Below are 21,432 nucleotides of genomic sequence, written 5' to 3' on the forward strand. Positions count from 1 at the left end.
ATTCTCTATTTAAAAATAGTGGAGAATATGCATATTACATTTTATTTTATAAGCAAAAGTTGCTTATTGATCTACTTAATACTGTGAGTGCGGTATCGTTCAAAATCACCCTATGTCTTCAGGTGTAAAAAGAAGCTTGTACATGTAACAAAAGACAGCCTCAAGTGATATTCGTCTAACTCCATACCCTAAATGTGAGCTAAAAACATGTTCAGGTTCACAAAAATTCTATTGCTACTGTTCATTACTTTCTGGTAGTATAATTTTTATGAAAGGGCTGGAATCAGTGATAGCTTGTTGCAAGATGGTTGCTCATCCTGTTGTTCCTTTTTTCCCTCCTAGCTTCCCATCACCTGATTCAGGAAGTACACATTTCACATTAACAATTGTACCTGAATATTTAGGTATACATTCCAGTGTGGTCTGAATTGGGGTTGTCATACAGGAAGAGAGATGGTCATATACCTGTATAAACGGATTGATACATTTCATCATGTTCCCTCCATATAGAGAAATATCTAGTGCCATTGACTGTTCTTGGACCAAGTTAGTGTTGGTGACCAAAAGGTCACCAGTTCGAATCCGGGGAGCATCATGAGCTCTCGCTGTTAGCCCCAGCTTCTGCCAACCTAGCAGTTCAAAAGCATGCAAATGTGAGTAGATCAATAGGTACTGTTCCGATGGGAAGGTAACGGTGCTCCATGCAGTCATGCTGGCCACATGATCTTGGAGGTCTACGGACAATGCTGGCTCTTCGTCTTAGAAATGGAGATGAGCATCACCCCCCAGAGTCGGACACAACTGGATTTAATGTCAGGGAAAAACTTTTACCTTTACATAAGAAACACAAACACACACACTGGTCTTCTTTCACTAGCAGGTAAAGACCAATTTATTTAAACAAGCATGGCATGATTAATTGTTTGTGCAGGAGGGTATTTTATTGATGGTTCCCTGTACCTTTATCCCTCTTATATTTGTCAACAATTATTTTACACTTTTCACAAACAGTCATGCTTTTGCTGGATTACTTGTTTTAATTTTGCTTTATTTTAATGTTTTAGGTTGTTTTAACCTTCTTACGAACCACCTTGGATCTCTTGGATCTTGAGAGAAAGACAGGATATAAATTAATTAAATAAAATATATAGGATATCTAGGTTGCAGCAAAAGGCTTGTCCATAGGTTTCTATATCCTTGTAGATGCATTTGTTAGTTTGAGGAGTATGTAAGCCCAAGAGCTACACTTTGTAAGCTGCTGAGTAGATAAAGCGGGTGATTCATGTGAACTTCCTAATTTAAATTAATGGGCTGCATAAATATATTATTGGGTTACAAACACTTGAGGTGTATGAAAATATATGCTTGAATTTTATGGAAACAAGAGGATTTCTTGTGGGAGTAATTCTGTCATGAAAAATTTACAAAGCTCCTAATGGAGCGATACAAAAAATTGCCATGCCTTTAAAGGTGCAATAAAATATTCTAGTACTGTCAAACCTTTCTGTGGAGACCTTTTAAACTTTTGTCCTTAGCGAACACCAGATCCATCTTTTCAGTAAGCCTTACAAGTTTGGCAGGCAGTTGCTTTAGAAGATTTCACATTATAAGCACTCAAAAAACTTTTTAATCTAAGCATGGAATGTTTACAGTGCTTTTTTCAATCAGGGACAAATTCAGTTTAGTCCTACTTAGGGTCCTTCCACACAGCCATATAACCCAGAATATCAAGGCAGAAAATCTCACAATATCTACTTTGAACTGGGATATATAAGACCATGCTGTCATGTATTCCAGTTCAAAGCAGATAATGTGGGATTTTATTCAGCTATGTAAAAGGGGCCTTAGAAATGGGGAACTGTCCCAGAAACGGAGACATTTTTTTCTTCATATACTTTATATGAACTTACTTAGACACAAGTTCCTTTATTTTCAGTGTTTAGCAGGGTTTCTCAAATCTTTAAAGCAGAAGGCCAGTTCATGGTCCTTCAGACTGTTGGTGGGGCGGACTACAGTTTGGAAAAAAATGAATGACTTTCTATGTACACTGCACACATCTTATTTGTAGTGCAAAAAAATCATGAAATAACAATACAGTGTTGAAAATAAAGAACAATTGTAATCAACATAAACTTACCAGTATTTCAATGGGAAACATGGGCCAGCTTTTGGCTGATGAGATAGGCAAGTTAAGGATTGTTGTTATGTGCCTTTAAGTCATTTCAAACTTAGGGTAACCCGAAGTCTACAGTACAGGGCAGGAGCTGAGTAAATGACCTTGGAGGGCCGCATCTGGCCCACAGACCTTAGTTTGTTTACCTATGCTATATAGGATTCAGCCCAGTATATTACTGTTAATAGGTTTACATTCTATTGTATACAGAAGTCAGCATCTTTGATACAGTACTTTTTCAGGATGCTTACACAGTTTTTAGGAGCCCCCGGTGGCGCAGTGGGTTAAAGCACTGTGCGCTGAACTTGTTGACTGAAAGGTTGCAGGTTCGAAATTGGGGAGCGGCATGAGCTCCCGTTGTTAGGCCCAGTTTCTGCCAACCTAGCAGTTCGAAAACATGCAAATGTGAGTAGATCAAAGGTACCGCTCTGGTGGGAAGGTAACGGTGCTGGCCACATGACCTTGGAAGTGTCTATTGACAATGCCAGCTATTCGGCTTAGAAATGGAGATGAGCACCACCCCCAGAGTCGGACATGACTGGACTTAATGTCATGGGAAAACCTTTACCTTTACCTACACAGTTGCTGGCATTAACGTTTTATTTTCCTTATAGAAATCTCTAGTATACTTTCATAGATTTATTCTGCTCATCCTAGACAGAAGAATAACAGGTTGCCAAGAAATAGCTACTGAAAAGCAAATGCATTCTTAGAGGGAATTTCCAGAGGGCATGGCTTACTGATGCACTTATGGTAATCCTTTAAGACTAGGTTCTTAGTATTAAAGCAATTTCTAAACGGTATATACTCAGTATAAGAAAAGCATGTAAGAAGCTTTTTCTTGTGTCCCTTCAAATCATTTCCTACATATGTCAACTCAAAGATGAACCCAACACATGGCTTTCTTGATAATGTTAGTTAAGAAAAAGTTTGTCATTGTCTTCCTTTGCGACTGAGAGGGTGCAACTTGTCCAGGTTCTCCCACTGGATTTCCATTGCCAAACCAGGATTTGAACCCTAGCCTCCCACAGTCCTAATCCAATATTCAAACCATTACACAATACTGGGTCTTCTAGTGAGATTCTATGATTGTTTCCATAATGTTAGAGACAATCCCACCTCTAGATCTCCTACCTCTAAGTTGTCCTTTACCCGATCCCAATAACTAACTGAGCCATGACAATTAAATCCTGGAGCTGGGATAGCTACTTTTAAATAATTATGGGTAGTTTTATATACAGTCTTATATATAACATGCCCTTGGAAGGGTTCTGTTCTTCAGTAGATTATATAAATGTGTTTATACTTGAAGATAGTTTTGAATTATATGTGGCTAAGTGGACATAGTTCTTAAATAAAATGCTTTTTCTAAGTGTGTCCTTAGTATGTACTCAAAGGATTATGTCCTTTTATATATTTTTGAAAAGTGGGTTGATTTTCTAGTACAATGTGGAAAATGTAAGTTGATTAAGAATGACCCTCTTTAGTAATGTGCCTTTGTGGCACATTTAAAAACAAATAGTTCTTAACAATACATTTCATCACTTTATCATTGTTAGGTTAATTCAGGAGTAAAAAAAAATGTGAAGGTGGAAAGAGAGGAAAGCCAACACTCTTGTACCCAGTACTGTTTTCTGTGAAAGAAAGGAGGTTCAGTGTGGTATGATCTAGTATCTGAAATTGTTTACTTAATGGGGAAAGAAGGAAGGACCTTTAGGTCATAGTTAGCTAACACCATTCCATCTGATTATCAGTTAATGGATTTTCTGAATTTAAAAAAAGTACTTGAAGTGTCAAAAAGGTAAAGACAAGGATTCAGTTAAATAATTGTTGCATAATACGAACAGATATAACATTTTCTAGTTTAAACTAGAAACTAAGATAGAAATGAGCTAGACTTCACTGCAATAATAGTGAAACATAGTGGAGGCCCATCTGAGCTGTAGAGATATAATGCCATCAATGTCGGAGAAGTGTCTAGAGTGAGAGCAGTGTTCACAGCTGAGAAAAAAAAGAAGTATTGATCCTTCACAAGGATCAAGATTATCTTTTTTACACTACATGCGCAAAAGTGCACTCAATGTTGAAGTTATCTGGACCAGAACAGTTGCTATCAGTGAGCAATGTTCACTTAAACTCCAGCCTAGCAGACAGAGTAAAATAATTACTTCTATAGTTTTGGGTTTTTTTGTAAGTTATATCTGTTGAAGTAAGGTGATAGCTCTGGCTTTAAGTTTATAGCTACAACTTTGCTTATCTTCTGAAATGTTGTAAGTTTTTAATTTCTTGCAGAGGAACAAAACTTTCAGCTATACAAGTGATCATACATGATACCATCATGTGTGTGCATGTCCCTTTAGGTCACATATCCACTTGTGGAAGTGGTTCTCAAGCTGTGGATCCCCAGATGCTTTGGCCTACAACTCCCAGAAATCCCAGCCAGTTTACCAGCTGTTAGGATTTCAAGGAGTTGAAGGCCAAAACATCTGGGGACTCACAATTTAAGAACCACTGACTTGCGTCAACCCATGAATTTCATATAGATATAATAAAATCCCTATGTTAATTTTGTAGCTATCATAGGTGCATACAATTGCTGACCCTTCCTACACAAACTTTGTTGAAATGAACAAGAAAAGAACTATTTATATCCTGGGTGTAATTCACTGTATTTATATAATAGTTTAATAATTAAGAGAAGAACTATGAACCGCATTCTCCTCAAGTACTTTAGAAATTATATGTGTGTACTTATTCATGCTAGCATTAGTCATCTGGGGCTAATTATCGATTTGAAACCTATCGTTCATGTATGAACACTTACCTTATATTGTAAGAATGATAACAGATATCCTGGGTGTGATGTTTACTGCCATTAGTCCTGAGCTCATTATAGTCATGTGCAAAGTTTAGTTGAACCAGATGGTGATGTGCATCTTTAACTGCATTACATGGTGCAATTATTTATTTCCTATTTTAGTTTTGATTATAGGAATCTTGTTTGAGTGCTTTTTGGTGCACATTTGGTTTATAATATTTCTGTGAAACTTTCAGGAACAAATTTGGAGCAAGGTATCATTATTGCTATGGGGATGAGACTAAGTACTGTATCTGTACTAATTGAGAAGGATGTGCATACCTTGAACTTGATTCCATAAGCAGCTGGGTGAAGGGAAATAGTAAAGTAAATCCCAATAAGACAGTTTCTGTGAATAGGTGATTTCAAGGTTTAGGGATTGGGCCACCCAGATTAAGGGTTGATGGGAGTTTTAGTCCGCCGGATATGGAGCTAATGGGACTGCAGCCTGACCAGGTTTTGGGCTTATGGGAATTGCAGTCCATCCAGATCTTGGAGGCAAATAGAAGATGAGTTGGAGTCCAGCCACATCTGGAAAACCACGTGAATCTCACCCACAATGGATAGGAACCAAACTTGGTAAACATTATTTGATCCAATTCCAAATAATGGCAGGTTTAGAGAGGGCTGGTAGAGGATGATAGGAGTTGGAATCCAGCCACATCCAGACATTGGCCTGATTCCCACCCATAATGGATCTCCTTCAAACTTGGTGTGCAGACTTTTCATGATCCAACATAAAATATTGGAGGGGTTTGAAGTACTGAAAATTCACCCCATTTGTTTTTTGTTATTGTCTTTTGTTTTTTGCTTTTTGCTTTTTTTGTTTTGCCTTAGTTTAAAACAATCATTGCTGGCCAAAGAGTCCCAGACTTCTGTACTTAGAACTAACTGCAAGAGGTCACTGGAGGGTTGCCATTGAGACCTATATCAGTCGGGTATGATCATTACCAGAGGGACAAAGAAAGTGCTGCTTTGTACTTCAGCATGGGGAAGAATTCTGCTTCTTTCATCAAGTGAGGTGGCTACAGAATGCCCTTAAAAATCCTTGGAACAAGTCTCTTTAAAAACAAAGGAAGTACAATTACTTTCAGCATGTGAGACAATCAAATTATGTGATAGACAACTTTAAAATAAGCGAGAAAGAGCCAGCTGCCCGGGCACTTTAGAACAGGTCTGGGTAAATTGTGGGAGTTGAAGTCCAAAACACCCCGAGGGCCCAAGTTTGCCCATGCCTGCTTTAGAATGATCTTTTTATTCCATATCACCACACCGTGTTAACTATGATAAATTGGCACGTGTCGCTGACCTGCCACTTGCCATCAATGACTATCCTGTGAACATTATAAAATTGCTATCTGCAGTCTGTTTCCTCACTTAAAGAAGGCATTTTCCATGCTAAAATGCTTTTCTGCATGTTCCCCTAGGACATGATTCTTATTAGTGAATATTTTGAAGGCTGAAATTATGCTGCTAAATCTGTAGCGTGTTGAGAAAAAAATACTTGAGGGGAAAGTAGCCTTTTTCAAGCCCTTAGGACTTTACATTTTTTATTTGCATTTCCATCATGTTAATTACTGTTTAAAGAGTTCCCGAGTGATCACACTCAACTATTTTCAAGAAGTTTTATCCCATTCTTTATACAGGACAGCTAATTAATGGCAGACATTTTATTATTCTGCAGTAGTTGCAATTAAGGTGTACCTTATGCAGCTACACCTTATCCTAGAATATGGAATGTAACCATCATTATCTCAAAGCAATTTTATGAAACCACTGAAAATATGGCAGTTCAAATTTTGCCTCATGTGTCCTAGGCAGCACTAACTGAGTAATTCTGATAGGTCAACTATTAAAACTAAAAGGTTTAATTATCAGGATTCTGGAAGGGATGCAGGCAAGAAGCTCCTTCATTACTTTTTAAATCTGCTTGTGATGATTCACAGTGTGAAGCCCTTCTTAATTTTCTTCAGTTTTACCACAGCCTCAGTAATGCACAATATAAGCATCCATTCATATTGATTTATACGAGCAAATGAGATCAACTCAAGTTTAGTTAATCACAATTAACTTAATGGCAAGATACAACACCATGGTTACTGGCCCCATCTCCCAATTTAGAGCTATATGTGCGTGTGTCACTGAACACTGGGTTATGAACAAACACAAAGCCTTATTGAGATAAATTCAAGTTGAGACTTAGAGTGAGACTTACTGTCAAAAGCAAGAAAATTTAAAATTAAGGCTTGCACTTTGTTCTTGATTGCATTGTACCTACAGTATATACATTACAAAGGATCCCTGTATTATGTTGTTCCATTCTGTGTCTTGTGATGTAGGACCAAGAGTGAGTTGCAAATTACCTAAATAAATCTTGAAATATCTGAAGAAATCAGTTGAGATTACCATATTAATTTCAGTGCATTCTGACGATTGAGCTATTTTCATATAGGACAGTTCTGTTTTTAATCAGTGTCCAAGTGAAGATCAAAATATGAATTTAGAGAGAGAGAGAATTTAACCAGATTTACTAAACCCCCCAAAAAATTAGACTTGCTATACAGATACAAAGTCACTTCCTTGGGGCACTTCTTAGATTGACTTCTTAATAAAATAGACCCTGTATTCCTCTGCACTTCACTGGAGTTCTGTACTTTTATTTATTTTATTTTTTACAAATATAGCAGGTCCATATAAGCATAAATGTAAACTTGTAAATTATCACAAGAGACCTGAAGCTGCCTGAGGCAGATAGTGTAATAACATAACATTTTTAAATGAAGGAATTCTTCTTTTTTCAAAAGAAATATGCTAATTCTTCTATGAATTCCATGGCATACAGTGGAAGGAATTTCTCATATTTCTATGTTTCTACTATAGAAACAACTTTTAAATGTTAAGTTTTTATGTGGTTATTTATTTGTAAGTAACAGTGATTTTATTTTCACTTATGCATTACAAAATGCAGAAAGTAATGGCTGAGATTTTGATTTTAGATTGGAAAAGCCATACACAATGGGATTTGCTTCTGCATAAAGCTGGACTGTAAGACACTTAAATGTAGTCATGCAATAGTAAATTGGCCTGTCTTTTGGCTACATGAAGCAAACACACACCTGAAAGTCGCATGTAAAGGAAAAGGTCATTTAAAAGTAGTTAAGATTTAACAAACCAGTCCTTTCATTTGCTTTTGTGCTGACATCTTGATGAAGCTGAGATATTTCCTGAAACTATAAGCTGCTATATTCAGACCCTAACTCCATTGAGCAGGTAGCTCAAAGGTCTCTTTGGAAATAACAAGTTCTGCCTTGAAGAATAAATAACTGCCACTCTGATCCCCACAAATGAAGCCCCTTTCCTTTTCAGTATTTCACTATGCCATCAGTCTCCAAATTGTCCAGTTGATCTGTTGCTAAATGCTGTTAGTATTGAATGCACGGTGGGGGTGGGGTTGTTCATTTTCATTTGACTATATCAGTTATTTCCCATTTATCTTTGCAAAACTGTTTCTTAATTTTTCTTCTATTAAAATCTTGTAGTTGCTTGTAAGGGGTTATCTTAGGCCACTTTTTAGTTTCTTTGCCAAGCTATGAATACAGTAAATAAAATTTTATGGCAGGAACTATGGAGGAAAGATTTCCCTTTACTGTTTAGTGCAGTGGTTCCCAGCCAGTGGTCCACAAGAAGTACGAGGGTTTAATGAAAAGTAATGCCTCTACCTTTGTTACTTGGGTTTGGATGGGAATATTTTAATAAATCAAACGCAGAAATAATTCTTAGAATATGCTCTTTAACTACCACTATTCACGGAAGAAGTTGACACTCTGTTTCCACAACCCATCGTACACAGATCTTCTGATAGCCAAGCAAAGCAGTAATGTGACCCACACGTTCTAGTGAAATGCTGATTATGCTTGAAATTTCTCTCTGAGTAATGCGATGATCATCCTGAATCAATCTGTCAACCTTTTGCTTGTGAAACTCGGTGGTTGCTATCACAGGATGTCCAACTCTTTGTTTGTCACGCAACTCAGATGTTCCCACCTCAACATCTTTAAACTTACTCACTCAATGATGCATATAAAATCACATCAACACAATCACCATAAACAGCTTGCATTCTCTGATGAATCTCCTTTGGGGTGACACCTTCTGCTGTCAAGAATTTAATGACTGCACATTGCTTAATTCTCATTGACCGACCGTCTGCGCAGGGTTCCATACTTCACACTTTAACAACACAACCATTCAATGCTAAGGCTTCCCACCAAAATGGAACTGTAGAGGAGAGTCTGTTGAACAAGCCAAAACCTGCCATATACCAGTACTGCCATCTGTTGAGTTACGAAGGTGGAGGCATTACTTTTCATTCAACCCTTTGTAAAATATGACCCGTGGCCTCACCGTTTCTACACCATTGCAACGAGAGCGACTGATGTCACAAAACCCTCTTATAGTGCTGAGGCTTATTAAATACGGTTTTCTGTGGATAAGCAGATGGTGACTACTGGATGTCACATGTTCTGTATCAGAAATTAGAGCTGATGTGGTCTATCCAATGCACTTTTCTGAATCAGCACCTCTATTGGGACTCGGCCTGTTATTGAACTTGAGCCTGTGATTGAACCTGTGGTTGTGTTTCAGTCTCCTAATGTTTCTGTGTCTGATGTGGGTAATGAGGGGTTAAATCAGTCTCCTGTTGCTTCTGATGTGGGGGATGCTGGGGCTGACTCTGAGGTGCAAGATGGAGACACTTTGGTCAATAAGTTTCATGATAAGTTTCATGCAGACATTGACAGAGAGGCTTCAGTGCAAAAACAGTCTGACACCTGGTAAAATTAATGTGGAATCAGATAAGCAGAGTCGGCGCCTGGAGATTAGCCAGAATCGACAAGAGGCCCAATGTTTACATAGATTCGAAAGAATTCGTCAGTTAAGGTCAAAGACTGGAGGAAAACCAAACCAGTTTTTGGGATTTAAGGTTTGCCTTTAGAAAAGCTTGTCAGATCAGGCATCGTTTGGATGCCTCATGGAATTCATGGAGTACAAGCCTCATGGAATTCCTGTTCAAGTGGGTCTCGTCTTCATGAATTTTTCTAGCCTTTCAAGGTGACTAGCAGCGTCTGTTCTGTTCTTGCTTCTTGTTTGATTCCTGTCTGGATAGTCATTGCCTTGGATTATATTTTCATGCTTTTTGGACATTGCTTTTGATTGCTACATTTGGACACTGTTTGATCTTGCTGCCTTTGAATGCCTTATTGCTTTTTGGAATCCTATCTATCTTTACAAGCATTTATTTCTACTGGCTTTTTTGCTAAGCTTTAATAAAAAGGTGTGTTGTGTTTATAGTCAGAGGGGCTATTTCCTGTTCTGGAGTGCAACAACCTCAAATAACCAAACCAAAACTAAAATTGACCAAAAACCAATTCGTAACCCTTTTGGTACTAATGTTGGTCCCTGGTCAAGTGGTTCCTGGTGAAAAAAAGGTTGGGAAGCACTGGTTTAGTGGAATGAAAGATTTCTAGTTGTATCTAACTTTTAAAAGTTTTAAACCTCTTCTTCTATTGTAAATATTTTTAAACTAACACGTGCACATTTGTGCAACCACTAATTTTTTGAAATTATCCCATAGATATGATGTGTAGCTCAGTGGAAAACTTCTAGAAATGAAAGCGAACTTTAGTAAAGGTTATATTTTCCCCTTGCAATTATTTTTCAAGATAAGGCATAATAGGACCATTTGGGCCATGCTCTGACAAACAGGTAGTTCAAAAATAATTGTTCTAACTAGTAACCATTGGCTAATACATTGTATTGTAGTTTCTAGTCACCACAAAGTGCTGTATGCTGCACTCCGGGGAACAAATATTCATTCCCAGATGTATACTAGTGTTGTTGCTGGCAATAGAGTTTAATTATATTTTGCTATAGATTTATATGTGCATATTGTGTGTGGGTGTTTTTTTTTTAAACTATGAATAATAATAATTAGATATATAATAAAACTTTAAAAGGAAAAATGCAAATTAGTAAGTAGAAAAAAGGTCAGAAAAGAAAAGTAACAGAAAAGAGCAAAGGAATAAAATGACTTCTAGTCATCTCTGTGGAAAAACTTGTGGATGTCATTGGAAATGTTATGAATAATTGTTGACCAGTGATGTCCACAACAAGTTCTTCCAATAACCTATTCTGATTAATTAACACTATTGCAAATTACCAATACATTTTCTTTCCCCATCTATAATGAGAGGAATGAAATCATACATTTTCTCTATTTATTTAAAATTTAACAACAACTACTTCTACCATTTTTACTGGTTTAAAAATCTTCCATATCCTTTCCAGTGCAATAGTCTTTGTATCTTTGTATCCTGAGTCCCGAAGGGGGACTCAGGATGGCTTACATTTGGCAGCAATTCGATGCCACTACATATAACAAAGCAATATAATAAATAGAACACTCATTACAAGCAATAAAACAGTAAGAACACAATATTAACAGCCATATCATTCCAGTCGAATTCCATATCCAAAGTGATATTTATGCCTGCTGTCCAAAAGCCTGGTCCCAGAACCACGACTTCAATTTCTTGCAAAAAGACAGGAGGGATGAAACTGATCTTACCTCTGTGGGAAGCGAGTTCCATAGGCAGGGGGCCACAGCTGAGAAGGCCCTGTCTCTCGTCCCCACCAGCTGCATTTGTGACGCTGGCAGGATCGAGAGCAGGGCCTCCCTGGATGATCTTAAACTGCGAGGTGGGGCATAGAAGGAAATGTGTTTGGACAAGTAAGGTGAGACAAAGGCTTTTGTGAGTTGGGCTAGGTGTGAATCTTTTCAACTGACCACCTTGATTAGCATGCTAATCTCACAAAAGCCTTTTGTCTCACCCTGGTCATTCCACAGATATATAAACCCCTTTTTCCCAGCTCCAGCAGACCTCTGAGGATGCTTGCCATAGATGCAGGCGAAACGTCAGGAGAAATGCCTCTAGAACATGGCCATATAGCCCGAAAAAACCCACAAGAACTAAGCTTCTAGCACTTTCTCATACATTTTCTATCAAAATACCACTGTGTGGTTCCTTATCTTCCTTTAATGCAAGACAAACAACCTGTTTCTCATTCTTCTCACTCATTTCCCCATAAGAACTAACTCATTAACGAAATAAATTTTATACCTTTTAGAATTATCGTCTCACTGTACTTTCATTAAGTCAAATCTCCTATTTTCTTTTTAACTTGAATCTTGCAAAAAAGCTATTCTTTTTCTCCCTTTAGGCTCATTTTCATGAGAGAAAAAAATGATTCACTGAAGCTGTATTTAAACCAGCATCAGGAAAACATCTGCAGATACAAATTTAAGTCATTAAAGATGTTTAAGAAAATGTAGACTTATGGGCTTAGTATTCTTCTGCAGACACACATAAGCAATTTGGGCAAACTGTTTCCTGGGGCTCCTAGCTGCACGCCACTCAGCAATCTCTTGAGCTTATATAGTGATCCTGAACACACATGTGCAATCCCATACTCTTGTTCTAGTCTAGAGAGAGTTTCTGCCCACTAATTAGCAACTAATTAGCAGACAATCCTGCTACTTAACTTCCTCTGCTCAAGCTAAGGCAGTTAACCTGCCATATCTCTTCCTGGAAATCAGTATTCCTATGCTTAATTACTAATGCAAATAAGTAATACTGCACAACTTCTCCATGATATCCAGAATAGCTTTTTATTACACAAATGCTTCTTATTTATTCGTGCACATGTGTGTCTTTAAAATAAAGAAAAATGTTCAAGATTGATAAAATAATCAAGATCTCAGATTGCTTGTGATATCTTTTACCACTCCATTTTACTAATTTGGAGTTATAGTAAGGAACAGCAGTTAGGATTTTTCCCTAGAAGATAGTTCACCCTCTTTTCTAGGCTACTCAGCTCTGGAACTCTCTCCCCAGTGAGGATAGATCAGCACCTTCCCTCTTCAGAAAGAAAATAAAGATGTGGTTGTGGGACCAGGGTTCTGGCCAATAATGCAATGCAAAAAGTAAACAGGAAATACGTGTTATGACAATTAGAATGGCCACAGCGGATGATTTTTGGATCATGTGATTTTTATATTTATATTGGTAAAGGTAAAGGTAGTCCCCTGACATTAAGTCCAGTCATGTCTGACTCTGGGGTGTGGTGCTCATCTTCATTTCTAAGCTGAAGAGCCAGCGTTGTCCGTAGACACCTCCAAGGTCATGTGGCCGGCATGACTGCATGGCACGCCGTTACCTTCCCGCCGGAGCGGTACCTATTGATCCACTCACATTTGCATGTTTTCGAACTGCTAGGTTGGCAGAAGCTAGGGCTGACAGCGGAAGCTCACGCTGCTCCCCGGAATCGAACCTGCGACCTTTCGATCAACAAACTCAGCAGCTCAGTGCTTTAACCCACTGTGCCTAATATTTATATTAGGATGTTTTTAATGCTTTATCTTAGTGTCTACATGTTGTATATGCCTATGTTTAATGGTTTTAATTATTTTAATTTATAGTTATATGTCAGTGTTTAGTTGTGATTTTATTTTATTATATGCATGTTGGCATTGAATTCTTGCCATTAATATGTTGCAAACCGCCTTGAGTTTCCCCAGAGGTGAAAAAAGTGGTATATAAATATACTAAATAAATAAATGAATAAATTTCTTTGTACTCCATTGTGTTGAACCATGATGAAGATATCAATGCTGAATCAAGTTAGTGCTGTAGGAGTTGTAAATATGACATCACTGCTCTTGGTCTAATATAAGTGCCCTATTTCTTCAATTGTAAGACACTACTTATTGTAAAATGCACCTTAATTTCAATTACAACAACAACAAACAGCAACCCCACTTTTAGAGATGTCTTCCAGACATACAGGCTGACTGGCTTTATTTTTGTATTTATTTAATTTTAATGTTTCTCTTCTACCTTATGGCCAAAGATCTCAGGGTGGGCTACAATAGAATCAGTTTAAATTAACAAATAAAAAGGCATTATAATTACAAATATGTAATTGCAGTAATTTCTTATAGACAGCTACAAAGAATTTTGCCTTGTGAACTTTTGGCTTGTGAACTTGTGGGTGGCAGGTATAATAAACAGGCTATAGTAAATGTAGAGCTATTTCCCATACAACTATTCTAGCATGTGGGTAAAACATTCCATTGTTAGATTTGGCATTTGCGGTAGCTATTTCCTAATGAGTGGACACTCTTAACAAGCGTTTCCATCTTTCAGTTCTCTCTAATTGGCTCCTTGGACCCATACCCCCTATTTGTTCTAGGTAAGAAAATCAGCTGGGTTTGCTTAACCATTGAGACATACAATGGGAAACACAGTGGTACTTTTCTAAGAAGAAATATTAGAAACTGTTGGTTATGGTTGAAAGCCATTCTGATCAAGAATGTTTTTTATCTTTCAGAAATGCTTCTTCTTACTCATCAGAAAATGACATAGGGTGTAATAGTACAGTATATTTTATTACATTGCATCATACCACAAGAGAAACCTAATAAATAAACACAACAATAATAACAAATTTATCTATGTATTTAAATAAATACATAGAGAAGTTTAGAAGGGATACTGATGTGCATTTCACATTTTATTTTGAACATTGTATCATAGAAAAGTCATTTTTACAATGCCATTTAAGTTTGCTCCAGGTGATTAGCTACAAACTACAGACTATCTATATGATAGAATTGAACTATTTTAGAAACTTGCAGCATAAATTTGGACTCCAGTTACACTGAAAACCTTGGGTTTTCCTTTGTGGTCCCTGTGAAATACGCATATATGGTAATGATTGGTGCGCATGAGCAGCATTCACAACCATATGTGCAGATTTCACAGATGAACACTCGAAGAACCATGGTTACAGGTAAGCAACCATTCTTTCCTGCTAATATATATGATTTTTTTCATTTTATGAAATAGAGGGCAACATCATGATGTCAGAGCAAATTTTGAAATATGAATCTAAAATATACAAAAAGGTGTTTCTGCAGATTACATCAAGATTATGGTAAGAGAAGTGGACTTCAGAATTCATAGGACTTATCATCTAAAACTTAGAGGCGTTGTCTTTTAAGAATGAATGTAAAACATTAAAATGACATACACATTGTGTTCAGATGTCACTCTAAATCACGGTTCTTCACTACAAAAGTCTTGCAGGAAACAGTTTCACATGCTACCCCCTTTCCTATATGTTTCTGCTGTGATTACAAGAAGGTTTCACATCTCTTTTTTAACTTGTTTAGTGTTAAATCTGAATATCTAATTGCATTTCAACGTAAATTATGATTTGTGGACTAATAGCCCATCGTTTCAAGTTGGCTGTTTCAAACAGCTTCCAGAGAAGTGTTTGTTATGGTAGTACCTAACATTTTATTCACATTTTAGTAAACATTTATTTATTTACTGCATAGCATCGTTTATGTATTATCTTCCAACCTTGAAATTTAAACTCATGTGTTGCTTGAGGCAATATAATTTATGAATAATATTCTTCTGTGATTTAAAAAACAGCTTGATGTTTTCTGTATCATTTCCCACTTTATATACTGGCTTTAAAAGTGGTTTGTTATAGAAGGTAACATATTTATTTTGTTGGTTTAATTATTCAAGCATGTATACAGCTGTTTTTTAAAACAAATATTTCTCTAATTAATGCTTCATCTTCATGCTCGGTTTTGTCTCATGTTTTGCAGCACTGATAGCTATCGGGCGATATAGTATGACAATAGAGACTGTGGATGTGGGATGGTGCAAAGAAATCACTGATCAGGGAGCCACCCAAATTGCTCAGAGCAGTAAGTCACTCAGATACTTGGGACTGATGAGGTGTGATAAGGTAAGAACTTTCACTTTAACAAAAAAAAAAGAGAGAGAGAGAGAGAGAAAGAGAACTATATGATATATTTTGGATTGATATGGCTATTTATTCTATGCATTATATTTACATTATCATTTATGGGGGGAAATCTAGTGCACATTTCATCCATGATAGCTTTATCCAAATATGGCTCTCTAATACTGAACCAGTGGTGCTAACCATTTTTTTCCCGAATGGCACCTAGCTAGTTTCTAAATTCCACAATCTCAGTCTTTAGTGGGTTTTGCCATTAATACAGATGTCTCCTTTATCTTAAAACACAAAATCCACTAAAAGCACAAATGGTCCAGTGCGATTTTTAAAATAAATAAGATTTGGCTCACTTCCCTTGGATCACAATTTCTCATTGTAAAAGCGCATGAAGCAAGAAGTTTAGTATAACTATTTTGAGTCAAAAGGATTTATTATTAAATTTTCCACATATTATCTCTCCTGTTCAGAAATACCTAAGAAACTCCCACTTCTTCATATTCAGTTTATAAAAACAAATTGTAAGAAAACCAAGCTATTAACAATCCACCTCGTAGGCTGCCGAACTACTACTTTGTGAACTGGCAGAACGGAATATCATGTGTTTTATAAGAGGCAAAAGAAGAAAAGTCTGTAAGCGGTTTCTTTGATGAACTGGGCTAAGATTATCTGCTTAGGCTGTTCAAAGGGTTACTTGACCCTGGGATTTAGATTAGACCCTAAATCAACTGATCAATTTTACATATATTCCTTTTGTAGGTTTAGTTAAAATTGCTTGTACAATTGAAAAGTATTTTTTTTTAAAAAAGGAATTTGTTTGCCCTCTCTTCAGCTGCTAAAGACAATCAATGACCTTGATGTTGAGCACAGATTTTTAGTAGAACGTCAGTTAAACCATGCATACTGTACAGTCTATATTCTTTTAATTGCTGGCTTATGTTTTCTTGACTTCCTACAAAGGGACGGCATGCTGTGTAGGGAGACAACTGAGCTAGCAGGAATAAAAATCTGTGAGATGCCTGCAGAGCAAATGGGGAAAACTGTTTCTGATTAATGGGGAAAATATATTGGGTATCTTGATGAGAATGCTGTAAAGTGTGGCATTAGGGGTACCACTGGGGGTCATTTAACTTGCTTGTTAAACCTCTGCATGCAAGGGAATGAGTAAAGTACCCATAAAAAGAACAAATTTTCAGAAGCTCTGTCTTGAATTTAAAATGTTTAAAATGCAGTGCTGGCATATGTAAAAACTCCACCCCTCCTTTTACTTCCAAAGCAGAGAGAAACTGAAAAATAGAACTATTTCCTTTAGTTTTCTAACTTCATGCAGACCTAATTTCATTTTCCAACTAATAGCATTTACAGCATCGTTAAAAATCCTGGCAAGTAGAGAAGAATTTTCAAATACCATTGTGATAGAAAATGTTCCTCCATACATTTCAATCAAAACAGTTCATGGGTCCATTTCCCCCTCCACTTTCTCTCATGGGGATATAGTATAGGTAGCCTTCTAAATGTACATGATATTTCTAGACATGCAAGGAAGCAGCTCATAAACACAAAGAAACATAAAGAACCTAAAGCAATAGATTTCAGCAGTCCCCACCAAAATACTCTTTGTGACATCATCTGTTTGGCATTTCTTTGATATGTGCCTGACATAAATTTAGAATTACTAAAGCATCAAGAGCCTTGCCAAAAAAGATCAGAGGAATGGCATGGCTGGGTAAAGGCATGCTCTGTTTCATTCCATCGATTTTATAACTGCCTCTAGGCTATAGATGTCACTAGTGGCTGTGCTATTGATCCACACCATGGAAATAATCAAATTAATTCATTTCTCATCAAGTTGCCATTACTGTGGTCTTTTTCATTTTCATGTACAATGTGGAAGCTACACATCCACTGATCTGAGAAAGAAAATGGCTTAACAATCTTTGTATCAAGAGAAATGACAATCTCATGTCTTCATAAAATCTTATGTTTTATCGTTTAAACTCTGTGTTCTTAAAACGTCATTTCATTATCTTGTCTATTCAATGACGGATTCTGTACCAAGGTCCTTGATCTAAAATAAATAATTGCAGAGACTTGTTTAAGAGCAGGAACATGTAACGATGAAGAAGTGGGCATTTTATGTCATTATTCCACTAGGGCAGAACAACTGCATCAGTCACCATTACTGCTGCTTGAATAAGGAGACACCTGAGTCTTGGTGTCTCATCATCCAAGCAACAGTAATGGTCGTTAATAAGCACACTTCCACAGATGGAGCTTGACCTCCCTCTTTCCTATTAGAATAATAGAATCATAGTTGGAAGAGACCACAAGGGGCATTCAGTCCCACCCCCTGCCATGCAGGAAAATGCAATCAAAGCACGCTCGGTTTTGCCCCAGGTTTACTGAAATCAGCTTTCTTGAAGCCTAGAATACATGTCTGTGGGGGAAGAGAGATTTCCCTTAGACCCTTACAAAACGCATTTAATTACTCATTAAATGCTTTATTCAACCAGAAACACTGATTTGAGGCCATTAATGCCAGCATATAACTAGGGCAAATGTTCACATCATTTGCACACCATCTCTGTGCATGTAGATCTGGAGAGTGTAGATATCTACTTTAGTCGAGGGCAGAGCAATGAGAAAAACACCAAGTAACACCATGTGTTAGGCCTAGGTCCTATTTTTTAAAATGTTCCAAAGTCCCCTAAAGCAGTGGTGCCAAACCCATTTTTATCGAGGGCTACATAAGTATTGTGGTTGCATTCAAAGGTGTCAGTGCTCTTTAGTTTTTCCCCCCAGTTTGAGTCCCCAGATGTTAATGAATGACAACTCCCATCACTTTTAATTATCTGCCATGCAGGCTTGGGATAATGGGACTTGCAATCCAACAGCACTTGTGGCCCTGAAGTTGGGGAAAGATTAAATGACATTTTAAAGTCAAACATCATATCCACAAGCCTTGTATTTAAATTCAAACCCTTATCCTTACTGAACAGAACAAACTGCAGCCTTGCAGACATTACTTGTACCACAGGTCCCATCAGCTATAGTCATGATGTCTAATGATGAGAAATACAGGAGTTATAGTCCAGCATCTGGAGGACCATATAAAATGACATGATGGGCAGATTTGCCCTTTGGGCCTTGAGTTTGACACATGTGCAACAATGATACACCGCTGGCCTGGGAAATACTGGCAGCTTAATTATCAGAGCCTCAGGTAACTTTCTGAGGCTCCGGACTAGATCCAGCAGGAAATGGAACAGGAAAAGGAAGTCCGAAGACAGAAAGTGAATCCCAGTCCTGCTAGAAGATGCTCACTTGTCATTGCCCCTGATAGAGATGAGCTTGTGGAGTTGATCTTCTCCAGTAGAAAGAGGCAGCATTTGTAAACTGAAAAACTCTATTGCAGTATCTTTGCCTATGACTTAATGAAAGGTTGGAACAATTGAAATTAGAATAATGGTTGCATGAGCAGTTTCAAATTCCCCTGGTCTGCCCTTTGAAGGCTGCTGGCTATTCCTGAACCTTGTTTAGCTCAAACTCAGTTTCAGAATTGCAAACATCTAGTGAATTGACATATGTGAAAGAGCACTGTAGAAAGGTATATTTTTATATCTAAAGAGACTGGTCTAATACTTTGAAAGAAAAGTCATTTGATTTAATACACTTTAAAGAAATCTATGCACAATAAATCTCATACAGTTTAACTACATGTATTTTCAGATAGTTGCTCACACACTTAAAAAGCGTAAACTTACCTGTGCCAGCTTCCAAATATTATGTTGACCTTCATGCCACTTCAGTGTACAGACGTCCCTCTACATTTTTAGTTTTGACTTATGTGGATTTGATAAAAATTGTCCGGTGTGACTCTCTGATTAACTTCCTTCAGGAGACCCCAGAGATTTTTTGAGAGAACAGATATTTTTTGAGCTCTCTAAGAATCTCTGTCTACTCCAGGCCATTTTATGGTCACTTTCCAGCAGAAGGTGAGCATAGACTCATGCTAGAAGTCCAGAAAGGTGTCCAAATTAACAAGGAAGGAAAGTAACAGGAAAGAAATTGAAAGGAAGGAAATTATTTTTAATTTTTTGCATCTACTTCACAGACCTCCTAGTAGTCCTCAGTCTCCTGGTAAGGTTTTCTGGAAAATAAATTCTGCAACCACATTACCATACTAGAAAATGCTTTGCTCAGTGCATCTATAACCTGGCCCTAAACCATGTCTGCATTAGATCTCCTATGAAAATCACAACCAAAAACATTTGCAGACACATTATTATTTATTATTATTATTATTTGCTTTATTTCTATACCGCGTTTCTCAACCTATAATAGGTGACTCAATGCGGTTTACACAATATTAATTACCACAACAATAACAATTAAAACACAGCATACCCAATAACAAACACACAACCATTCATACAGTGCCTCGATCGCAACCAAGATCCAGCCACATGCAGTTTCTGGATTAGGATCTCATTCCTGATGGCATCAAGATGTATCTAATCAGTTCAGTAGGGGATGCTTGGCTTCCTCTTCAACAGTAAACCCAAGAACGAACCTTTTCTGACCATTTATATAATTAGCTGTATTACCATATTTACAGAGGACCAACAATATGTTATTCACAGTTTTCTATACCGAGCTTCTCAACCTCATTGAGGGACTCAGCCTGGTTTCCAGCCATAAAAAACATATACACTCATTAAAATATCATATATCACAATTACAAAAACAACTTTAAAAACACTATATATAAAACTACAGTGGTCAGTCGTCCTATTAAGATGGATCTACATCAACTTCCATCCAGGGTCCTATGGTATTGTCTCATTTATGTTAGTAAAGATGTCAGTATCATTAGGATATTTATGGTAGATGGCATAAAGTTTCTCTCATATCATTTCAGAATACTGAATATCCAAAAGAAGAGCATACAAGAAGGGCACACATTATGAAGATTTTTTGTTTTTTTAAAAGTTAAAAAATGATAACTTGTGATTTTTGAAGAGAATTGCAAAACCTAATCTTTCCTTGTGTTCCTAAGTATCCAGCATTTATTTCTTCCCCTTGTAAATTACTGTAATTTGTTCAAATCAAATTGCTTTATATTTGATTCTATGGATTTTTGAAGCACTGTGTGTAATATTAGGAATATCTGATTCTCTAACTGAGAGAATCCTATTACAAAACAATTTACTTCAATGCTTTCATCCACTCTAACCCCATCTAACATGTTCTTATTTTAAATTTAGATTTGCAACATTAGCTTTTTAAAAGATAGAACAAAAGATGCCTTTTAAGGGAAATTGAGAAGCTTTCTATTAAGCCTGTGACTGAAAAGTGCTTGCTGAATTGCTCAAGGAGATTTTAGATGAATTATTTTGCATCTTCAGTTTAACTAATTCATCCCCATATTGTTTATAATGTCTAATAAGTATGTCTCTGCATACAGTTACCGCAAATATGAAATACATTTTTTCCCTGAGAGGAT

At 37.0% G+C, this 21,432-nt stretch overlaps 1 protein-coding gene across 1 annotated transcript in view; it reads left to right on the plus strand.

The window, feature by feature from the left end:
• The window catches only part of FBXL17 (F-box and leucine rich repeat protein 17), a 192,200-nt gene that overhangs the window by 159,202 nt on the left and 11,566 nt on the right, over positions 1-21,432 (plus strand). Inside the window, exon 8 of the mRNA XM_060761877.2 lies at positions 15,772-15,914. Within this exon, the coding sequence (XP_060617860.2) occupies positions 15,772-15,914 (143 nt within the window). The remainder of the gene's footprint in view (positions 1-15,771; positions 15,915-21,432) is intronic.

This window comes from Anolis sagrei, chromosome 2 (assembly GCF_037176765.1).
Source record: "Anolis sagrei isolate rAnoSag1 chromosome 2, rAnoSag1.mat, whole genome shotgun sequence".
Classification (NCBI taxonomy): Eukaryota; Metazoa; Chordata; class Lepidosauria; order Squamata; family Dactyloidae; genus Anolis; species Anolis sagrei.